General features: G+C 41.5%; 1 protein-coding gene across 1 annotated transcript; it reads left to right on the plus strand.

Moving 5' to 3' along the window:
• The first annotated feature begins 13,531 nt into the window (after nt 1-13,531).
• On the plus strand, nt 13,532-20,102 carry chia.1 (chitinase, acidic.1). The gene is made up of 11 exons (XM_036151558.1): nt 13,532-14,568; nt 16,395-16,427; nt 16,523-16,727; nt 16,927-16,983; nt 17,081-17,246; nt 17,633-17,757; nt 18,351-18,474; nt 18,839-19,021; nt 19,298-19,414; nt 19,529-19,655; nt 19,746-20,102. Exons 1-11 carry the CDS (start codon nt 14,550-14,552, stop codon nt 19,952-19,954), a joined length of 1,365 nt encoding a protein of 454 aa, XP_036007451.1. The 5' UTR covers nt 13,532-14,549; the 3' UTR covers nt 19,955-20,102.
• Nucleotides 20,103-24,178: the final 4,076 nt, after the last annotated feature.

A 24,178-nucleotide genomic window follows, 5' to 3' on the forward strand; every position in this document is an offset into this window, starting at 1 on the left:
GCTGGGTCTTTTTAGGAACCGGTGAGATGCAGGATGTCTTCCATAGGGTAGGCACTCTCCCTAGCTGCAGGCTAAGGTTGAAGACCCATTGTAGTGGTTACCCCAGTTCAGAAGCGCAATGATGATAAGCAGTATGTGAACTCAATAGGAAAGGACTTGAATGTAAAATTCAACATGTAACATCCAACACATTCATTTGTCTGTAAAATGGATGCACTATAGCTTAAACAACCACTCAGTTTCTGTATAATTGAGAAAGTGAACAGTCAGCATCATAGCATAAGCTTTTTTAATCAAGCATGTGTAAAGTGTAATGTGTGTTTATACAAAGGACAAAGTAATTCCTTTAATTAATGTATGTCTTTGTGACAATAACACTTTCACTCTATTAAAAAGGGAAAGAATTCAGACATAACTCCTGCCTACACAATATCCATTACCCAGACGTTGCTCTCTAGAAAGGAATTGAACTCACTGTGGAAGTCAGGCAACCTACCATAGGTGTCGGACAGTTCTAAGAGCATCCCACATGTATGTCCAATTGACCTTTTTGTGAAACCGGTCTGGACTGTAAACTCAACCTTAATAACTCCAGATACGAATAAATCAGAACCTGCGCAGAACCTCAAAAATCTTTTTTTGAGGTTCTGCAGTTTTCCTCATTAAGTTCCCTGACATATCTTTTCGGGTACTGTGCCACCTTGGCCTGGTTGGAGGTCATCTTTGTAGGAAAATTTTATATTTCTACTACTCTCTTTGGGGTGGGTTTGAAATCACCATACTTTTTGGTCAGTTCCCCAGATTTTAAATGAATCTGTGGCTGTGTGACCCCCTTTTAGCAGCTGATGATGGTTCCTTGTGAAATAGTTCATCCAAGATTTCAGACAAAGTAGCAGCAGTGACTCTCTTCATACATTCTTATCTGTCAACCACTTGAAGAAGGTGATCATCATCAACAGTGTTAAAATTATCTAATGCATGCTTGAGGACATATTTATCTTGTGAGCTCACAAACTGCAGAAACCTTCTCGTCAGGTCACTGTGCACTGTCCCATAAACTATTTCCTCAACGAAAGGAGGGGCAAATTTAATCTTAAAATAATTTCAGAAGAATCCTCTCGACTGCTTTCCAGGTTGCAGCATAGAAATCATGCCTAAGAAAGGTCACTTTGAAAGTTGTTCCAAGGGTACAACGTTTGTAAAACTACATCCAGAAGCTACTGTAGACATCTCTGATTACGCCACACTCGCTACCCTTCTCTACTGAGTTGTCAGGAAGAAGAGGTCTGACTTTCAGTGTTCTGTTCAAGATTTCAGGGTCACAAAAGGCCTCTATCATTTCCCTGAAGCTGTTTAAGTGGTGCAAGATCACCATTGTTTAAGAAAAAATATTAAGAGGACTTTGAAGTAACTCATCAGGTTCATAGGTCAGTGCATCACTGAGTGAGTCATCATTCTCCACTTGGTGTGCACCAAAAGTGATTTCAGGGTCAGCGTCATCCTCAAGAACAGCATAGTTCTTGCCACCGTGAAAAGTTATGGGATCACTGATAGCAACTTTTCTTTTTTCTTGACTTGAGCTTGCGGGGCATTCTCTGGTTACTGAAGAATCTGTGAGGACTTCTTCCAAAACAATGAACACATCTGGAAGGGAGACATGGATCTCATTTGTTGAATCCTACCAATAATGTCTGTGCACTGATGGTTCATCAATAGTGTCATTATCTGGTACATCAGGCTGAGGAACACATTTGGCACAGGCATGGTTTTTATCACCAGACTATTCACTTTACACTGATTTTAATTGAGTTGATATATAGAAGCACAAACATGGGAGTTTAACTGTGTTGTATAGCATTCAATGGTGACATCCTTGGGAAATGAATTTTGTTTGAAATCCAAACATCACATTCAAAATCATATTTGTGACCTTTGTTGGATTTTCCATCTGGAAAGAATAGTTACTTTCCTTGTTTTAGTGTCTCATCACAACCTGCCTGAATGTTTACTGAGATTTTCCTTGTGCCCCCAACTTGCTTTGCTCTGACCTGCTTTGCAGCAACTCAGAAATGTAGGGTGGGGCGAGGCCATTCATGTCATGAAATCAAGACAGAGGACCCAGTATTCAAACCAGACAGCGAGTAAGATTACAATGTTTTTTTTTCAGATTGGCAAAACAGGGACAGGCAGACTTGTGGTGCGAAAAAACAGTCCAAGGTCAAAACCGGGTAATCAGAAGTGCTAGATTGTCCAAAACAGAATCCGGGCTCACAGTCGGAAAACAGAATCAGGTTCGGTACACGGACAGGCTAACAGGTTGGACGAGGACAGGCAAGCTCGGTGGTCAAATAACAATCCCGATCGGTATACAGGCAAGCAGGGAGAACAGACAGGGTTCAAGACAAGCTCGGATCATCCAGAGACAGAACCAGGTCAGGCAAAACAGGCAGGCAGTCAGGGCAGGTAGGAAAAACAAATACAGGGGTCAGGCTGGCTCAGATATCAAGAGGCGATCGGGTTTGCATCGACAGGTCAATCTGTACAGAAAACGCTGGAACAAAACTCACCGAAGGATCGTAAATGATCTGGCATTGATGTCTGGTCTGAAGGCTGAATATATACTGGTGGGAGCAGGTGGAACAGATCTAAGGTGATGAGGAATGGGTGGAGCTAAGCAGGTGTGTGACATGAGTTATCAGACCAGGCATCTGTGCCGAGATCCAGAGAGAATACAACCTAAGACTGAAACAGAACATAAACTATAACAGAAATGAAACAAGAAAGAACCCAAAACAGAAACTGAGGCAGAAACTCAAAACATGACAATTCAAGGCTTTAAAGCAAATAAAGTTATTTTAAATTGAATACAAAAATGGATGGGAAATATGCTCATACTTTCTTGTGCCAGTTAAAAGACGTATATCAGCATTTTGTACAAGTTGCAAGCGAGTAATGGAGGACCCAGTAACCCCCATATAAAGAGTGTTACAGTAATCCAGCCGAGTGGACACCAAGACAAGAATTACTGTCTCAAAGTGCTGCTTTTGAACGACTGTTTTTTTTTTTTTTGCCAGCTGCCTTAGCTGGAAAAAGCTGGATTTCTACACAGCTTTTATCTGACTGTCAAACCTAATGTCGGCAGCCACTTTCACCCCCATATTGTTCACAATTTGCACATGATACTGTGCCAAAGAACCCAGATCAATGTTAGAAAATTTTAAGACATCCATACTTTAAGGTCATAGCCACCATGGCAGTGAATTAACCGGGTAAGAGTAATGATTTTTTTAGGGAGACATAGATCTGGCTTTCATCTGCATAGCAGTGGAAAGAAACACCATGTTTCTTAAGAATGGATCCAAGTGATGGTAGATACATTTGGCTCTTTCCTGTGCACTGACTCTACCCCCGGATTCTGTTTTGGATTTTCCCTCGATCTCTGATCACCTGGCTCTGGATCTACTCTTGGACTTCGGACTCTGGTTATTCCCCCTGACGCTCCTGCTTGTCTCTGTCATCACGGTTCTGACCTTGTGCCTGTCCTTTAACCACTGATTAATTGCCAAACCCCAGTGACGACATCACCTTCGAGGAACCTAAGTTTCAGGATCAGAGACACTTCCTGGATTCAGATGAAGGGTAATGGCTTTCATTCTTTAAAATCCCTCGTCTCAGCCACTAACCTGTTCTCTCCCATCCGAAGGTTCTGTTTTCCCTGGTTATCCTGATCCCGAGTTACCTGCAGAGTACTAAGAATAAACTTTTAAAAAAGCTTCCTGTTGTGTCTGGTTGTATCTTGGGTCCTCAGCCTGAACTCTAACATTACAATCTGGACAAAAATGGACCCAACGCCTGCACAGCAGTGCCAAGCCAGTGTAGATAACTCTATTGCTCGGCTTGATGCAGAAATGAGTGAAATCTGTTACGCCATTTTATGACGTGACAGACCACAGCTCCCAGCATGCAACAATGTCGCCCTGACCCACCTGGAGTGGGCATACTTGTTGCCCCTCATCTCGGTGCCTGTACGTTGGGGTTCACCCCAATGAACGAGAGGGTGGCCTCCCTCCGCATACGTGTGGGGGTATGGGTTCTGACTGTTGTTTGTGCTTATGCGCCAAACAGCAATTCGGATTACCCACCCTTTTTGGGGTCCTTGGAGGGGGTACTGGAGAGTGCCCCTCCTGGGGGCTCCCTCATTTTGCTGGGGGACTTCAACGCTCACGTGGGCAATGACAGTGGGACCTGGAGGGACGTGGTTGGGAAAAACGGCCCACCTGATCTGAACTCGAGTGGTGTTCTGTTGTTGGACTTCTGTGCTCATCGTGGATTGTCCATACCAAACACCATGTTGAAGTATAGGGGTGTCCATATGTGCTCTTGGCACCAGGACACCCTAGGCCGTAGCTCTATGATTGACTTTGTTGTTGTTTCATTTGACCTGCGACCGCATGTCTTGGACATTCGGGTGAAGAGAGGGGCAGAGCTCTCCACCAACCACTACCTGTTGGTGAGCTGGCTCCGATGGTGGGAGAGGAAGCCGGTCAGACCTGGCAGGCCTAAATGTATTGTGAGGGTTTGCTCGGAGCGTCTGGCAGAGTCCCCCGTGAGACGGAGCTTTAACTCCCACCTTCAGGAGAGCTTTGAACATGTCCCGAGCGATGCGGGGGACATTGAGTCCGAGTGGACCAGGTTCCATGCATCTGTTGTTGAGGCAGCTAGTCGGAGCTGTGGCCGAAAGGTTGTTGGTGCATGTCGCGGCGGCAACCCTCGAACATGCTGGTGGACACCAGCAGTGAGGGAAGCTGTCAAGCTGAAGAAGGAGTCCTAATGGGCTTTATTGGCCTGTGGGACTCCGGAAGCAGCTGATGTGTACCGGCAGTCCAAGCAGTGGGTGGCTCGGCTGGTCGCTGAGACGAAAACTTGGGTATGGGAAGAGTTCGGAGAGGCCATGGAGAAAGACTTCCGTACGGCTTCGAAGCGATTCTGGTGCACTATCCGGCGTCTCAGGAGGGGGAAGCAGTGCAATACCAACACTGTTTATAGTGGGGGTGGTGTGCTGCTTACCTCGACTCGGGACGTAGTGCGTCGGTGGGCAGAATACTTCGAAGACCTCCTTAATCCCACCGACATGTCTTCCATTGAGGAAGCAGAACCTCAGGACTCTGGGTCGTGTTCTCCCATCTTTGGGATGCAGAAATGAGTGAAATGAAAGGTCACCGAGGTGGTTAAAAAGCTCCTCGGTGGCAAGACCCCGGGGGTGGATGAGATTCGCCCTGAGTACCTTAAGGCTCTGGATGTTGTCGGGCTGTATTGGTTAATATGGCTCTGCTGCATTGCGTGGACATCGAGGGCAGTTCCCCTGGATTGGCAGACTGGAGTGGTGGTCCCCCTATTTAAAAAGGGGGACCAGAAGGTATGTTCCAACTAGGGCTGGACGATAATTCAATAACAATATATATCGATCGATAGACATGTGGTGCGATAGGAAAAAATAGGGTCGATAAAAGTTCGATAGAAACAGTTTTCCTTCCTTCCTTTCGGCCTATCATATTAGTTCACTACTTCCTCTCGACCAATCGTAATCGCGGACCCAGGCACGCCGTGACAAAGCGCCGCCCTCTCAAACCACAACACAGAGCACGTGAATATGTCGCAGCAAGGAGCGGCGGAGGAAGCGGCCCCAAAACGGGGTTTTACTAGTTCGCCAGTCTGACAGAAATAAACCACAGTGATTTGTAAAACTTGCAAGGAACCGGTAAAAACAAAGTCTGGTAACGCAACCAACTTGTTTCATCACGTAAGCCGCTCAGCCGCTCACACTGCGGGCATGCTGCTGTTGTCTGCAGTTAAAAAACCTGGCTTCAAACAATTACTCGCCACTCCGCGAGGTATAAAGTCCGCGATATAAAGTTCCGGGACGCAAGTTTTTCTCTAACAGCGCTCCCTAAATTATGCAATGAGTGCCGGGAATCAGTGCAAAATGAGCTGCAGCCTGTGTCCTTACACGCCACAACCTCGGACCTGCACCAGCCTCTCAATTATGAAACCTGAGAAGTAACTAGTGTACTATTCCAACCTAAATAGGCTATTTTATTTATTTATTTATTTGGTATATTTATTTTGGTCTTTATTTAACAATAAAGTCTTTATTTAATAACGTAACTCAGATCTTTTAAGTTATTTTTCTTTAAAAAAATTCTGTTATGGTTAAAAAAGTTGGTTAAATAAAGATTTAATTGGAATTCTGTGTTTGTGTTCTTTATTAAAATTAAATAATTTAGCAATATCATAAAATGTCCAGGCAGAGCTGCACATAAAATATGGTTTTAAATATTTTCAATAATTATCGATATCGATCAATATGAATTTTTTTTATCGATAAGCTTTTTTTCTATATCGTCCAGCCCTATGATCTACAGCTCTCACTAGAGCGGTTCGCAGCCGAGTGCGAAGCGGCCGGGATGAGAATCAGTGCCTCCAAATCCAAGACCATGGTCTTGAGCCAGAAAAGGGTAGGGTTCCTTCTCGGGTTGGGGAGGATGTGCTACCCCTAGTGGAGGAGTTTAAGTATCTTGGGGTCTTGTTCACGAATGAGGGGAAGATGGAGCGGGAGATCGACAGGTGGATTGCTGTGGTGTCTGCTGCGAAGCAGGTGCTGTACCAGTCCGTTGTGGTGAAGAGAGAGCTGAGCCAAAAGGCAAAGCTCTCGATTTATTGGTCGATTGGGAAGACCCAAAACATGCTGGAGGGACTGTTTCTCGGCTGGCCTGGGAATGCCTTGGGATTCTCCCGGAGGAGCTGGCCTAAGTGGCTGGGGAGAGGGACGTCTGGGCCTCCCTACTGAAGCTGCTACCCCATGACCCGACCCAGGATAAGCAGAAGATGATGGATGGATGGATGGATGGATGGATGGATGGATGGATGGATGGATGGATGGATGGATGGACGGACGGATGAGCAAATAGGACAGTTCTTTAAGACTATCGGTCATGATGAAATTACGGTTAAGAACTGGTACCCTCTTACGGACACTGCCTTAGATCAGATACAAGGTGCTAAGATCTTTACAAAACTAGATCTGAGAAATGCTTACCATCTTGTCCAAATTCGAGAAGAGGATGAGTAGAAGATCACATTTAACACCCCCCCAGGTCATTATGAATACCTTGTTATGCGTTAACTAATGCCCCCACGGTCTTCCAGGCATTGGTTAACCATGTCCTTCGCGACATGGTGGGAAAATTGGTTTTTGTCTACCTGGATGACATTCTCATTTACTCCCCAGACCTGGAGTCACACCCTTCGCCACGTCAGAGATGTTCTCTTTTGTCTTCTTCAGAATCATCTGTTTGTGAAGCCTGAGAAGTGTGAATTTCACACAACTTGCATCTCCTTTCTTGGTTTCATCATCTCCCCAGACAAAGTCATAATGGATCCCACCAAGGTTTCTGCTGTTTCTGAATGGCCCGGTCCCTCAGATCGCAAACAGTTGCAAACATTCCTTGGTTTTGCCAATTTCTACCACCATTTTATCTGTGATTACAGCAAGATTGTTGCTCCCCTTCATGCTCTGTCGTCTGTTAAAGTCAAGTTCTCCTGGAACGAGCAGGCTGAGAAGGCTTTCTCTAGTCTCAAGGCTCTGTTCTTGTTGGCCCCTGTTCTCCGGTCCCCTGATCCTCAATGACAGTTCATAGTAGAAATTGACGCTTCAAGCACTGGGGTAGGAGCTGTTCTCAGCCAACGTGCTACAGAGAATCAGATTCTCCCCTGTCCTTTTTTCCCCTGATCTCTATCCTGCGCTGAACACAACTATGAACCGGGAACTACTAGCCATAAAACTGGCCCTTGAGGACTGGCGACACTGGATGGAAGGAGCCAAAGAACCATTCATTGTCTGGACTAACCATAAAAACTTGGAGTACCTGTGATCCGCTAAATGGCTAAATCCTAGACAAGCTAGCTGGGCTTTGTTTTTTGGACGATTAAATTTTTCCTTGTTTTAGAGATCTGGTGGCCAAGGAAATCAAGTTTTGCCATAACACCCGCCTACATTGTCATCCAGGAATCGTCAAAACTCTGAAAGTGGTTCAAGGACAGGTGGCCATCCCTCATTAAAGACGTTAAGGAGTTTGTCTCGTCCTGCCCTCAGTGTTGCAAGGCCAAGCCATCTCGCCATCCTTCTTCTGAATTGTTGCGGCCACTTCCCATCCTGCCACGTCCTTGGTCTCATCTCTCCATGGATTTTGTTACGGGGTTGTCTCCCTCCAATGGGTTTACAGTCATTCTTACCGTTATTGACAGGTTCTCTAAGATGGTTCATCTAATTCCCTTAAAGAAACTCCCCACAGGCAAGGATATGGGGGAGATCTTGGCCAGGGAGGAGTTCCGTCTACATGGGCTCCCTTCCGATATTGTGTCAGATTGAGGTCTCCAGTTTGTCTCTCATTTCCAGGGAGAGTTTTGCTCTATGTTGGGCATCTCCATCAGCCTGTCCTCTGGTTTTCACCCACAGATGGCCAAACTGAGAGGGATAACCAGGAGATGGAAACCAAGCTCCGTGTCCTGTGCGGGTCTGACCCGTCCAAGAGGTCCCACAGTCTGTCGTGTGTCGAACATGTTATCAATTATCTTCCCTCAAGTACCACTGACGTCTCACTGTACTATATTGTTTATGGTTTTAAGCCACCAGTGTTCACAATCCAGGAGAGGGAGGCTATGGTTCCCTCCGCCCATGCTGCTGCCTTGAGGTGCCAATGAGTCTGGAGAAGACCTAGACAAGCCATAATCAGAATGTCCAGTGCACAGTCCAGAACTGCCAACTGTCGCCTTGTCCCAGCTCCCCCCTTTAAAGTTAGTCAAAGAGTCTGGCTGTCCACTAAGGACCTCTGACTCCGATTGGAGTGTCGTAAGTTGTCACCTCATTTTGTCAGTCCTTTATAAGATCATGAATCCAGTGGCCATCCGGTTACAGTCACCCAACTCCATGAGAATCCATCCCATTTTCCAAGTGTCCCTTGTCAAGCCCTAGCTTGGCTCATCAGGGAGTTCCATCGTCTGCACCTCGATCAAGCTAGAGGTCTGGACCTTGAGGGTGGGGTACTGTTATGTTTCTGGCCTGTCAACAAGTGTTTGTGAGTACATTCCTTTCTCCCTGCTCTGATTGTATATTTGGCCCTCCTGTGCTGCTTCTGAGGGAGGTGTTTAACAAATGTAGGGCCACTGCGTTACCTCCTCATCGGCCATATGACTGCAGTATTGATCTTCTGTCTGGGACAACACCCCCTAGGGGTAGGTTGTACTCTCTCTCTGTTCCCGAGTCCCAGGCCATGCAAAAGTAAATTTCAGACTCCCTGAAAGCGGGGATTATTCGTCCTTCTTCCTCCCCAGCCGGAGCAGGGTTCTTCTTTGTGGGTAAGAAGGACGGTTCTCTCCGGCCATGCATCGATTATAGGGGTCTTAATGAGATTACAGTTAAGAACCGATACCCGATTCCCCTGATGAACTCCGCATTTGACCAGGTTCAGGGGGCCAAGATCTTTACCAAGTTGGACCTCCGTAATGCCTACCATTTGGTACGCATCCGTGAGGGGGATGAGTGGAAGACGGCATTTAATACCCCCACTGGATATTATGAGTATTTGGTAATGCCTTTTGGACTCACAAATGCACCGGCAGTGTTTCAGCATCTTATTAATGAGGTGCTCAGGGATATGGTGGGTCAGTTTGTATTTGTGTATCTGGATGATATTATCATCTATTCCCGTGATCTGGAGACCCACAGAGGCCATGTTCGGTCAGTGCTTTTGCATCTTTTGCAAAACCAGTTGTTTGTGAAGGCTGAAAAGTGTGAATTTCACATGTCCACCATGTCCTTCTTGGGTTTTGTGGTTTCTCCTGATCACATCGCTATGGATCCTGCTAAGGTCAGTGCTGTCACTGAGTGGCCAATCCCCAAGGATCGGAAACAGTTGCAGAGGTTCTTGGGTTTTGCAAACTTTTACAGGAGGTTCATTAGGAACTACAGTTCAGTGGCTTTACCCCTTCACGCTCTCACGTCATCTAAGACTAGGTTCTGCTGGAATGAGCAGGCAGACAAAGCCTTCCAGAGACTAAAGGACTTATTCACGTCCGCACCTGTTCTGATCTCTCCTGACCCTGAGAAACAGTTCACGGTAGAAGTGGATGCTTCTAGTACTGGAATTGGGGCCGTTCTCAGCCAGGAGGCTGGGGATGGTAAAATGCACCCCTGTGCTTTCTTCTCCAGGGGACTCTCTAGCGCTGAGAGAAACTATGATGTCAGAGATCGGGAACTGTTAGCAGTCAAGTTAGCATTAGAAGAATGGAGACATTGGCTGGAGGGGTCCAAGATCCCCTTTGTGGTATGGACTGATCACAAGAACTTGGAGTACCTGAAATCAGCCAAGAGACTGAACCCTAGACAGGCTAGGTGGGCACTATTTTTTGGTCGATTTAACTTTTCTCTGTCTTACAGACCCGGGACCAAAAATGTTAAGCCCGATGCACTCTCTCGGATGTTCGAGGCGGACGAAGAGAGTACCAGTGGTGCTGAGGGTTTTATCCTGCCGAAGTCTGTAAGATGTGCCATCACTATGCTTGATATTGAGAGAGAAGTGAGAGGGGCTCTTAGTAAGACTCCACCCCCAGAATCTTGTCCTAATAATCGTTTGTTTGTTCCTGATCAGCTAAGAAAGAATGTGTTAGATTTTTGTCATGGTTCTCGTCTTTTTTGTCATCCCGGGGTTACCAGAACTATTCGTTGTGTTCGGACACAGTTCCGGTGGCCTTCTCTGTCTGCCGATGTGAGGGAGTTTGTGGCAGCCTGCCCCCAATGTAATCAGGCTAAGACCTCCAGACAACCTCCTTCCGGCTTGCTTCGACCTTTACCTGTTCCGTCTAGACCATGGTCTAACATTGCCATGGATTTTATCACCGGGTTGCCTTCTTCAGAGGGTAATTCTGTCATTCTCACCATAATCGATCGGTTCTCCAAGATGGTCCATTTGGTTCCGCTGCCCAAACTCCCATCCGCAAAGGAGATGGGGGAAATTTTGGCCCGGGAGGTTTTCCATCTTCATGGTATCCTGACAGACATCGTGTCGGACAGGGGTCCTCAGTTTGTGGCGCAGTACTGGAAGCAATTCTGCGCCATGCTGGGGGTCTCTGTCAGTTTGTCGTCGGGATTCCACCCCCAGACGGATGGGCAGACAGAGAGGGCCAACCAGGAAGTAGAGACTAAGTTACGCCTGTTGTGTCAGTCGGACCCCACTAAATGGGTCAGTCAGCTTCCGTGGATAGAACATGCTATTAATTCTACTCCTTCTAGCACCACTGGTCTCTCTCCATTTTATATCGTTTTTGGTTTTCAGCCGCCGGTGTTTACTATCCAAGAGAGAGACTCAAAAGTTCCGTCGGCCCGATTATCTGCTTTGAGGTGCCAGCGAGCCTGGAGAAAGGCTAGGAGAACAATCCTCAGTTTCAGGGAGAGCCAGACCAGGAACGCTAATCGCCGGAGGATCCCGGCACCTGATTATCAGGTGGGCCAGAAGGTTTGGCTCTCCACAAGGGATTTGCCTCTCCGAGTGGAGAGTAAGAAGCTGGCACCTCAGTTCATCGGGCCGTTGCCTATTTCTAAGGTGGTAAACCCGGTGGCCGTCCGCCTCCAGCTTCCTCGCACTATGAAAATATACCCTACTTTTCATGTATCCCGGGTCAAACCGGTTAACACCTCTAGATTCATGCCCGCCTCTAGACCCCCGCCTCCCACCGACTCATTGACGGTGATCCTGTGTACACCGTCAACCGGATCCTGAGGTCCAGAAGAAGAGGCAGGGGCCTGCAATACTTGGTTGACTGGGAGGGGTACGGTCCAGAGGAGAGGTTTTGGATCCCTGCCAGGTTCATTTTGGACAAGACTCTTATTTCAGCCTTTCATAATGCCCATCCTGAGCAGCCCAAAAGGGCGTCTGGTATCCTCCCTTGGGGGGGGGGGTTTCTGTCATGATTTTGGCACTGTTGTCTTGTCTCTTTCATATCCCACACCTGTTTAGATCCACCCATTCCTCATTACTACAGATCTGTTCCACCTGTCCTTTCTAGTATTTAACCAGCTCCAAGACAAGATAGCAGTGCCAGTTTATTTCGACCCTTGTGTGAGACTTATTCCAGCGTTGTTATTCTGATTCCTGATCCTGACCTGTTTGCCTTTCGACCTCTGAGCCTGCTTGTTCCCGTTTGATTCTGTTTGCCCGATCTGACCTCTGCCTGACCTGACTACCCGCTGGATCTCTGCCCTGTGTATCGAACCTGGAACCGTGACCCGACTCCGTCCTGGATTATCCTTCGGTACCTCACTGGCTCTCTGATCTCCTGGCTCCGACCTTCGACCACGTCCCCGACTTCGGCTTCGCTCTACGGCTCATCCTGCTCACATTTGCTCTCACGGTTCTGATCTCCTGCCTGTCCTCCGACCTCCGAAACACCTGCCGCTGGGACTTCATGAGCGGCAACCGCCGCAGCGAATTGACGACCCGCCTGCTGGGATCCACTGGATCTGAACTGAACATTAAGACCAGAGGATCCCGCTGTAGACGCTGACGCCTCCCGCTCCGCATCTGATCTTAATAAACTGTTAAACTTGAACGGTTTGTCTGCCTTGAATTCTGGGTCCACCTGTTCTGAGCCTAACAGAAATCCCATAAAGTCATAACTGCTGAAAGCTGAGGTAATGGATGGATCAATGGAACAATGGCTTTGTATTACACAAGGGAACTCCTGGCTCACCATTTAGGATATGCATACTTAAATAATCATGTACAATACAGCATTTACTTCTTGACCACATTTACTTTGTCAATTGTTGTGCTGTTAAATTACTGCTGCACTTTATCCTGTAAACTTTATTCTGTAAATTTTATCCTGAAATTTACTTTATCCTGTAATCTACTGCAATTCACTGTAATTTTCAAGCTGTATGCAAATGAAATTTTGTTCTGTACGCACTCTGTGCATACAAAATGACAAATAAAGTTGTCTAAGTGTCTAAGTGTCAGGTGTCTAGAGGGATTATTTATGTATATATGTTTCTGCGACTTTTTTATTCTCCTAAAATCCTCATTATTGAGAGCATTTCTGTAAATCATATAAATTCTACTGTACTAAACTTTTTGTATGTTTTTTTCACTTTTTATTCATGATTATTTAAATGTTTCCTATTATTTATTCATCCTGAATAAAATTATTTTCACTAGTCCGGCTGCTGAATCTATCCCCCAGTGGGAATGATAAAGTTTATCTTATCTACACATTATCTTATCTACATATTAATAATAGTAATGCTTGTGTACGCTGGGAACCAGAAATTCAAACCCGACATGTTCTTTTTAAAATATTTATTAAAAGGCTGTAGGTGATAAGCAGGCTGGACTCTTCCGATAAAGTTGCCTGTGTCTGCGTGCCGCACAAGTCTCCGTGAGTTCCAGCTGCTCGCTCCGCCCGTTCTGGTGGTTCCCCTAACCACATCACCTGTTCTGGTCTGTCACTACCTACATCCGCTGGTCTCCTGCTCATTCCTGCCTGCCTGCACCTATAGTCATTATTCATCTCTTAAGTCTGGTTCTGCTTGCCTGCCTCACCTACCACTACTAATCCCCTTTAATAAATCTCATCAGCTTCATCCATTACCTAAGATGCTTTGTGAATAACCTTTTTCTTACAGAGGTAAAATTCTAACAGAGCTACGCATTAACAATTTAGAGTCAGCTGTGCTTTATCCAGTTTTAAACTAGTCAATTAAACTAGTAATGTAATGTTTGTGTCGAACTATCCCTTTAGTAGTAGCTGTAATTTGGCTTAATAAATGCTCTTGGCTCCAGAGTCAGGATTTATCATGACACAAATCAACACTCCAAACAGGAAGATACAAGCTTGCTTCTACGGTAGGTTTAATCTTTTATAGCTACAATGATTTGTCCTGCTTTTATTACCTTTCTCTGTATTGTTTTAATTTATAAGGGATGCTGTATTAACTGATTACACCTATCACTGCAGCCAGCCTGATACTGAGGCTCATTTTCCCAGAACTCCATATATATGCTGGACTGACCTGTCTTTGAAGTGTGGTTGTTAATCATGTTCAGCAGTTTTCCATCATGCTTTATCAGCTGCACTTTGACACCTTCTATTAGTTATTAATAAGTATTATATAAATAAGATCTCTCTTTAGTGAAGTCTGGACTCTCCCTTGTTCCTCTTGAAGAAAGGTAATTATTTTATCTGTGTGTCTTACGCACAGAGTATATTATTACTTAGCGAGTGAAAGGATTTTTTTTAAATATTGAAAGAGCTGTTTTAAAAACACACTTTCTTCCTGTTCATCATTTTATGAAACGCAGGAAAAAAAGAACGGACTCATTTAGAAACAGTTGTTTTGTTAGCATATTCATTCAAATGTGTGTTCATATTGTAAATTTCTACTTTCGAGTTGCAGATCTACAACAGTAAAGGGGTTGGAACTCAACAAGGAAAGAATGGCAAAACTACTCCCAGGTAAATCTTCTGCATTCATTCTTCAATTCGATATGCATATTTTAAGCTGGGGTGTGCTGGTTGTGCCTGGTAGATAATAGATAAGATAATTATATATAAATATATATATATTAATATAATATATACTATATAGATATTATATATACACATTAATATATATATATACAATATATAATATATATAATATATATAAAATTATATATATATATGATTAACTGATATAATTCTTTTTATTATAAGTATATAGTCCTCGATATGATTATATATAATATATATCATTATATATCATAATAAAATTATATATATCTATATTATTTTATAAGTGATTTTTAGATTGTATAATAATATAATATGTGTATATATATATATATATATATATATATATATATATATATATATATACGGGCTGCACAGTGTGACAGTGGGTAGCGCTGTTGCCTTGCAGGAAGAAGGTCCAACCCTTCTGCATGGAGTTTGCATGTTCTCCCTGTGCATGTGTGGGTTCTCTCTGGCTTCCTCCCACAGTCCAACAATAATATGACTGTTAGGTTAATTGGCTTCTCTAAATTGCCCTTAGGTGTGAGTGTGTGTGTGAATGGTTGTTTGTTTCTGTGTTGCCCTGCGACAGACTGGTGACCTTTCCAGGGTGTGCCCTGCCTCTCGCCCAGTGAACACTGGAGATGGAATACTTCCAAACAGTCAAATAAAGTGTAGTAGCCTTCTTTCAGCACAGGTTGTGGCATTATTAATTACAGACAGAGGGATGTCTAGTAACCTTTTTTGGCATCTCATGAAAATAAACTATAAAACACAGAATAGTATGATGAAAATTAATAACAGTTTTAAAATGGCAGCTGTTTAAATTCACAATATACGCTCATAAAGCAGAATATATATCATATATATCGCTAGCATTTCGGAGACCTCCACCTCTAAGAAATATAGTATTAGGATTGAGTAAATACACTTCATACATCTTACACATCCGTTCTAAATATGAAACACACAGGGAAAAATGATACTTTTGATAGTTTAAAAAAATGTCAAATTGAACACATGTTTAGCTTTGCTACATTTTTGCATAATGCATGGAAATAATTACATTTCTATAAATTAAAGTAATATCATTAGAAAACAAACAAAAAGTAAGGATCTATTCTATCAGGCTTTGAAGGGTTAACTAAAGGCAAAGGGAAGTTTATTTGTATAGCACATTTCAGTACAAGAACATGCAAAGTGCTTTATATGATTAAATTAAAAACTGAATAAAAGCAGGTGAAAAAACTGTTGGAATAAAATGTAGGATAATTAAAACAAAATAAAACACAGGAAAATGGAAACTAAAAGCAAATATTATTGATTTTAAAGACAGTTGGTGTTTGGAACCAGATCGTGAACAGGGAGTTCAGTTGGGGCTGATTTCGAGTACATTTAGTACATAAGCTAAGATGTAATATCAAACAAGTTAAAACATTTTATTTTGAAGCTTACATGTGTAAATGGGCTAATAACATTTTGCATAAACCAAACTACAAACTTATATTTTAATAAAGCATTTTTACGGTGAAGAGACATGTAACTTGACTAAAGACCAGATGTCAGTGTGTGCACAGCTTAGCTCAGGCAACTTTATGCTATATGGCACAAAATAAATAAACTACTACTACAATTACTACTACAACTACTACTACTATTTTTATTTGTTTCTCTGTTACCATGAAGACCAGGTGGCTACATGCAACATGCATGCGACATTAAGATATGTAACTAAAGTTTGTAATTACTGTTCTTTATATTCTTCCCCCCTCTCTCTGTTTTCCTGCTAGTTGCCGTGGGCTTTCTGCTCATTTTGCACATCGGTAAGTTTCTGGTGTAAAAGAGAAGTTGATATTTTTCTTTTTTTTTTTTGATTGAATGCTAAACATTTTTGTGGCTTCTCTCTAAATTTCCTCAGCTACATCCAGTAAGCTGGTGTGTCACATGACCAACTGGGCCCAGTATAGACCCAGCAGTGCTAAATTCACCCCAGACAACATAGACCCTTTCCTCTGCACCCATGTCATCTACGCTCTGGCCACCATCAACAGCTTCAACCAGATTATTCCCATTGAGTGGAATGATGAGCAGCTATACGGCAACCTTAACAGCCTCAAGAATTAGTGAGTCTACATGGTCACACATTTTCAAATGTCATATTTGCCATATCCAAAAGCATCTGTCTGTGATGAATGATATAATTTTTAGGCCATAGATTCACCTGATACATAGGTTTGACCTGACTGACATAAGAGTGACTGTAAAATTCTTCTTTACTAAATTTTAGGTTGACTATTTTCTACCTATCTTTATGTTATTTAGCAACCCAGCACTTAAGACTCTACTGTCTGTTGGAGGCACTGTAAATGGAGTTAGCCCGTAAGTTAAAATTTAACAAAGCTTATTACTGTTCTATGCAATGACAGTTTTCTACATACTGAATACTTAAAACAGATTCAACATGTTTTCCTTTCAGATTTATTGCCATGGTTGGCAAACCTGAGAGTCGTGAAGCCTTTATTAAGTCAGCGATCTCCTTCCTGCGTACCCATAACTTTGATGGACTTAACCTTGCCTGGGAATATCCTGGTCACAACGGCAGCCCACCAGAAGACAAGGAGAGGTTTACTCTGCTGATCACGGTTAGCATGCTCTGCATTACTAGTCCTTTCACTAATTGAATATGGTTTCTAATATGCTGTTTTTCTTTTTAAATATTTATTAAACCATTGGTGTGGAGAAGTTAGTAGTCCAAGTTTAGATGGAACCATTTGGTTTTCAGATGTTCATTGTCAAAACAACAAAAATCATCCAATTGCTTATTTTAATATTTTAATATCAGCATTAAGAATGACATTTTTGAAATTAAAACAATACAAATCCAGAATTTCTCTGTGCCAATCCAATTTAATAAATAACTGAGCAACTGCTATGGTGAACATTTGTCTTCCTGGTTTTAACCACCAACCTGATTAAGGATAACAAGCAAGAGCATGGATAATGCCTAGATCTCTGCTTCTCTGTACAGGAGCTGGCCAAGGCGTTCCAGGATGATGCCACAGATAACAGGAAGACAAAACTGCTACTTTCAGTCAATGTGGCCGGTTTCATTTCAACCATTGACAAAGCATACGAGGTTAACAAGATTGCACCGTAAGTTTCACTATCATGAAGCCATTTATGCTTGTTTCCCAGCATTTAGCTCATAAACATACAGTCGTCATCCTCAGCTTCTGATGTTGGACAAAGGGAACTTCAAAAACATTTCAGATAAGACACATTTGGCTAAATTAACATAATAAAAAGGTCTATATGATCCATGCTCCATAATTAAGGGGTCCTTTGGTAAAAACATTAAAATGACTAGTTATAACGAAGATTTGGTGAGCCCAAGTTGCCACTGCCCAATCCTTGTTCCTTGCAGCCTTGTTTATTGCAGTTCCAGTTGTTAAAATGTTTTAATTATTGTTTTGACTGTAGATATGATCAGATTTAGGAAAGTACAAGTCTTCATTGTAATTTGAATCATCTTGTTACTGAGAAGTGTTACAAAAATAAACTTACCTTGCTTTCATGTAGCCATTTCCACAAGTCCTTTGAAATCATTCATGGACTAATGTTGATCGGATGGACAGACAGCAACAGTGAAGCTCTTCTTTTGTTAAAAAAGCCATGTTTTTCACATTTCAAAGAATTTTGCTTTCATGAAAATCTAAATTTTTTGTTTTTTATCTACATCTAAACAGTCACGTGGACTTCATGAACATCATGACTTACGATTTCCATGGACACTGGGAGCCAGTGACTGGACACAACAGCCCACTATACCGCAGCGCTGTAGACATAGGATCAAAGCTACACTATAACATAGTAAGAAATTACACTGGAAAGCAGGTTTTTAATATATTTAGATTATTGGCTTGTAAACATAAAACATATAAATCAAGATGGGGTGTCAACTAAAAGTTCCTAATTCTATAGAACAGTATTTATTGTCATGTTGTATCTGTGGGGTTGTATGTCAGGGATACCTTCGAGTCTTTATTTTAATTTTTTCGAATCACTTCAGTCTGGAGCAAAAATAGATTTTTAAATTATAAACTGGAGAAATGAGTTTGCTGTTGCTTTCCAACTCAATCAATATTTTTGATATACTTCTAATAGTTTGAGTCAATATTTTCATATCCACATTGTAAAACCTTTTACATAATACTTTTTCATGGCTATTCCATAGAACTCCTCTGTATCTCACTGGCGGATTCAGGGAGCACCAGCTGAGAAGCTGCTCCTGGGTTTTCCCACTTATGGCCGAACTTACCGTCTCAGCACATCAGCTAGTGGCCTAGGAGCTCCATCAAATGGCCCTGCAGATGCTGGACCGTACACTCGCACAGCTGGCTTCTGGGCCTACTATGAGGTATGGCTTCATGATTAAATAACTTAGCTAAGCTTTTACTGAACATCAGTAATAGTTTTGATATTAAAATATTTTTGTAGAGTCACCAGGTATACTGGTGATACAAATAGTGAAATAAAACTTTGAAATAGTAAATGTAATTCATCCTTTGAAAAGAATAACACATCAAGAACAGAAAATAAGATCAGTAGATTAGATTTTAAAAGTCAAAACCTGTCAAGGGGTCTCAGTGCTAGATGTATATAACAGAGTATTTTGTTTCTGTTGTGTTCCCAGATCTGTGACTTCACCAACAGTGCAACAGTTTCATGGATCTCTGAGCAGGAGGTTCCATATGCTACGTATGGTAGCGCCTGGGTAGGCTACGATGACAAGCGCAGCATTTCCTCTAAGGTAAGTAAGAGCATCTACTCTTTCTGCAAAGTTCTGGATTTCATTAATTTGTTCATTCATAGTCCTGTTTCCTTAACCTGACTGCCATTTTTTATGCTCTTGCTGGTCTTGTAGGTCCAGTGGATGACTAGGGCCTCTTTGGGTGGTGCTCATGTGTGGACTCTGGACATGGATGACTTCAGCGGGTCCTTCTGTTCAGAGGGACCTTATCCCCTCATCAACCACCTCAGGATGTCAATGGGTAAATTGTCTTCAACTTGTGGCTAGCTTTAACATCTTCTTTTTTAACCACTTATTTTATGGATCTTTTCCCTGTTGTGTTCATATGAAGGTTTTGGTCCAAAACCAACCACCACACCACGGCCTACAACCACTAGGGATCCCATTGCCGATTTTTGCAGAGGCCGCCCTGATGGGTTGTATGAGAACGTAGCTGATAAGACCACCTATTTCCAGTGCTTCCAGGGCAACACCTACCTTCATCGCTGCCAGCCTGGCCTTATCTATTATGATTCCTGCAAGTGCTGCAACTGGCCCTGAGCTAAAGAAGGATAAACTAGAGCATGCAATATCTCAATGAATGTTGTCATCCAGAGATGTATGTCAGTAAAATCCATCCAAGGTGTTCATTACTGCTTAAGCTCAGGAGTGATGCCAATGCACAAAAATAAATCATCTATACAAACTCTTTGTGTCTCTCAATGCTGACATTAGAATGTTTTTGAACAAGTAGGTTTAATATTACATGAATTACTGTTCACTTCTCTTAAATAGTTTGATCCACATCATAGGGTTTTATCACTTAAGGAGATGATATATATAATTATTCTATGACGTAAGAATTGTTAGAAAAAATTAACACAAGACAGTGGTTGCACTTTGGCAGAAATCTGAAACATTTTTGTGTCCGTATGAATTTCAAAAGAAACATTACTGGATTTTCTTCTTCGGAAAGTAGATTGCTGTCATACAAAGCATCAGACACCATGCACCAGGAAAACCAAAAGAAGTCTCGGTAAAAAATTTCATAGCCCGATCAATCTACGAGTCTTCATTTCTATAGCAATTTTTATACAAAAAACTCCCCTTACATTAGCCAAGAAAATTCCAATGATAAAAACTTACAAGCCCCTTCACTACCAAATCATCTACATACATTTAATTCAACTCAATTCAGTTTTATATAGCTCAAGTACACATATCAATACACTATGAAAAACTAATTCAATCCAATCATACAGACAGATTCCAAGTCAAGTCCAAACACTCCATTGATCTGAGTTATCAAAAATGTAGTCACGTTCAGATTATTTTTCAAATTGGTTTAATTAAAACGTTTTCTAAGTAAACCCAGCATATTGCATCGAGCCATTCACTTGTAGCATTCACTCCTCCTGGATGAGCTTTAGCCATAGTGGACAGTCGCTGTCATGGTCCTGCTAAATTTGAAGCAATCCCTCAAACTGAGCACGGATGTTGCCCACATTTTTGAAGAAATTTAAATTCCATAAACTTTAATGTTCTGATGGTTTTTCACCAAAGTATGTCTGATTAAATCTTCTATTGTGTTCTTACTCCTTTATAAATGAATAAATAAACATTTATCATTATTATTACTATCCATCCATCCATTATCTATTTTGTTCCTCAGCAGGGGCAATACTAGATTATTTTTATGAGTGAAGGCAACCTTAAAAGAAAATAAAGGATGTGATCAATACTATTTTGAGAGATTGCCTTGTTTCAAACCTAAGATATACTATACTTGTTTATGATAAAAAAGCCAAATGAACCTGTAAACCTGGTGGTAATTGTCAGATCCTATGCTTGATGTCATTTCTAAGTACATATTCCAATTTACCACATTACTCTTTAAAATTGAGCTTTTAATTTAAGTGACTGCCTAGTGTTTTTCTGTCTTGGGGAAGCTATGCTGCAAGTGATCTCAGCTCTGTGTTATGTTGTTTATCTGACCATCTACCAAGAAGCTCAGAAATTTCTAGATTAAGTTCAAGAATTTACTAATAATATTTGTGATACTCTCGAATGCAGTAAACTAGTAAGTCCGAAAAAAAGTTTACAATATTAAAACTAAGATATGCTCTGACATCGTAAAGTCAAAAATTTACATGAAAACTATTATCCAAAGTGTAAATGGTACATTCAGGCTCCTCCTCTATCAGAAAAAAAACATCTGCATTCAGTCGGCACTCTGGTGTTGTTGCTCTTATCCAGGAAAAGAGCCTGGACTATTCAGAGCAGTCGGCCGAACCTTTTTACTTGTCTTGTTATAATAACAAAAATAGCTGACACTTCACTTCCCCAGACAACAAAAAGCTTCCAGGAGAACCAGATTATATTTTTAGTCATTCAGGTTGAGATTTGCAATGACATTGTTCCCATTATCTAAGGCTGTTTTAAACTTTTATGACATGCAACTTTAAGACTGAGTTTCTGTCTCATCCCAAAGACCATATTATCATGCACACAAGTACCACTGTGTATCTCCTGAAGATACACAGAGCTGTCTCTGACAGTTTTTGAGGCTCAGTTGTTTGTGTTTTCTGCATAGATTCAGCTTCAGATTTCTCTCCATGTAGTGATGAAGGCTTTGCTTGGTCTTAATACAAAGTCTGTTGTTTTTACTTCTAGGGAACATCTACTTTGACAGACGAGTAGAGGATCACAAGAGATAAAAAAAAATAACTATCTGTACACTACTTTTGAACTATATTACAGCTACAGTAAATGTAAATCTTTCTGAAAAACATGAACATCTGAGTATTTATTTCCTCAAGACAAAGGTAGAGTGAGGGGCTATTTCTAAGTATTGCTGCCTTATTGTATAGTTCAGATCAAACCTAACACAGGAAACGATACAGGCGAGGATTTGCAATTAATCCTGCAAAAGCAGCAAGACTTTTTAAATGCGCCTTCTTTCTCTGTTACTTTATGAATATCCTATATGTCAGTTTATTTAAAATATTCTTAAGTGTATTTTGTTTTAGATTAAACTATCACACATTTCTTTTCTCCTGATTATGATTGTATTTATAGCTTATATTTAGAATAACTCCAATTGAATGATTGGTCACATTTTTTTTATTTTATTTGCTGTGTCTACTGTTGTCATTAATGGCAGGGAATCTTGTTTAGGACATATTTCATTGTGCAGATAGATTATAGCCTTTCATTCTTCCCCTACTTTATGATGTCATCCAATCTACTCACACCCTCTTTGCAATCGAGAAGTGGATCGCGATCAACGTATTGGGCACCCCTGATTTATACTATGGAAGTTTGGAAATGCACTGCACAGGCTGCTTCACGACTGATAGTGATTTCAAGTTTATTTGACCTGCTTATTTTCTTCCCCTTTTTTTAATAAAGTACTCCTGATCAGTCTCTTCAGTGTGTGTGTGTGTGTGTGTGTGTGTGTGTGTGTGTGTGTGTGTGTGTGTGTTTGCTTCATCTTCTCAAATCTCCAGTCAGTGTTGGCAGATGGTCGTACACATTGAACCTGGTTCTGCTGGAGGGTTCTTCCTGTTAAAGGGGAATTTTCCCTCCACTGTCGTTACATGCATGGTCGGCTGCCAAGTCATTGAATGGATGCAATCTGCTGGGTTTCCTCAAATAAATAACATTTTAACCCATCTGAATATTAAAGAAAGATTTAGAACTAAAATCAAAGTGGAATGTATGTAATTGACTTTTAATCTATCTGTATGACTGGATTGGGTTTACTTTTTGTTTTATTCTTAACTGCCTTGAGACGATATTTTTTGTGAATACTCCTTATAGAATTCTTTCTTCATTTTCTTAGGTACTGAGCCCCTAAAGGGACATTGAAGGGATTTTTTAAATTTACTTCATGGTGCGCACCAGAAAGTATCTTAAATGTCCCTTTAGGGGCTTCATACATAGGGAATTGGCAAAAGAAAATGTGCTTCAATTTCTTTGATAGACCTATGGGTATACTCTAAAACAAATAAAGGAATCAAAAGATTTCCTCATTATGCTTTGGATCACATCTCTAACCTTTATTAAACACATTTATGTAACATTAACTAAACTTAAGGTTTATTCCTTTTTGGGCTGAATGTAGTTTGAGTTCTTTGTTTTATTGAGTTTAGCAGGAAAAAAGCTTAGTATTGTTTTCAGTTAACAATGTGGTTTGTTTCTGATTGTAAAATAGAATAAATGTCTCCCGCCTATGTCTTCCTGCCCTGAAGAATCCCCCACCCACAAGAATACAGATTTATTTTGAAAGAAATTTGATGTATTTGATCTTTACATAATTGTATTCTCATGAATCCCTCAGTAATAAAGCATTTCTTCTCTTTTAAATAATCTGATTTTATGGACCCCAGTTTATTGATATTATGAAAGAGAGTTGTTTTATAACATATAATAACATATTTTAATAGCTCTATAAAATATGTTACAATGTGTATCACTCTATTTTCTCTCTGGACTTGATGTGGTAATGAGCTGTAAGCATGTTATCAATTGATTAATCATTTATCTATGTTCCAGTTCATCATTAGATACTGTGTGACTAGATATAAGAAATAACAATGACTTTTAACATCCCGCTCAATTGCGTTTATCTTTCTTGAAGAATGAAAGATAAAGGCTATATAGATATGGATTCAGTTCAAAAACCTATGTTTACAATAGACTGATAATTGCTATGAATTCAAGCATCTGCAATTTTACAACCTCACCTTAGAAACTGTCTTATAAAATAAACACACAGCAAAT

Source organism: Fundulus heteroclitus, chromosome 20 (assembly GCF_011125445.2).
Source record: "Fundulus heteroclitus isolate FHET01 chromosome 20, MU-UCD_Fhet_4.1, whole genome shotgun sequence".
NCBI classification, from domain to species: Eukaryota; Metazoa; Chordata; class Actinopteri; order Cyprinodontiformes; family Fundulidae; genus Fundulus; species Fundulus heteroclitus.

What these genes read in the sequence shown, in the direction of transcription:
- chia.1 (XM_036151558.1), top strand. An exon ending in GAGGTTAACAAGATTGCACC is followed by an intron (nt 17,758 to 18,350) that starts GTAAGTTTCACT and finishes ACATCTAAACAG; the next exon opens with TCACGTGGACTTCATGAACA. An exon ending in AGCGCAGCATTTCCTCTAAG is followed by an intron (nt 19,415 to 19,528) that starts GTAAGTAAGAGC and finishes CTGGTCTTGTAG; the next exon opens with GTCCAGTGGATGACTAGGGC.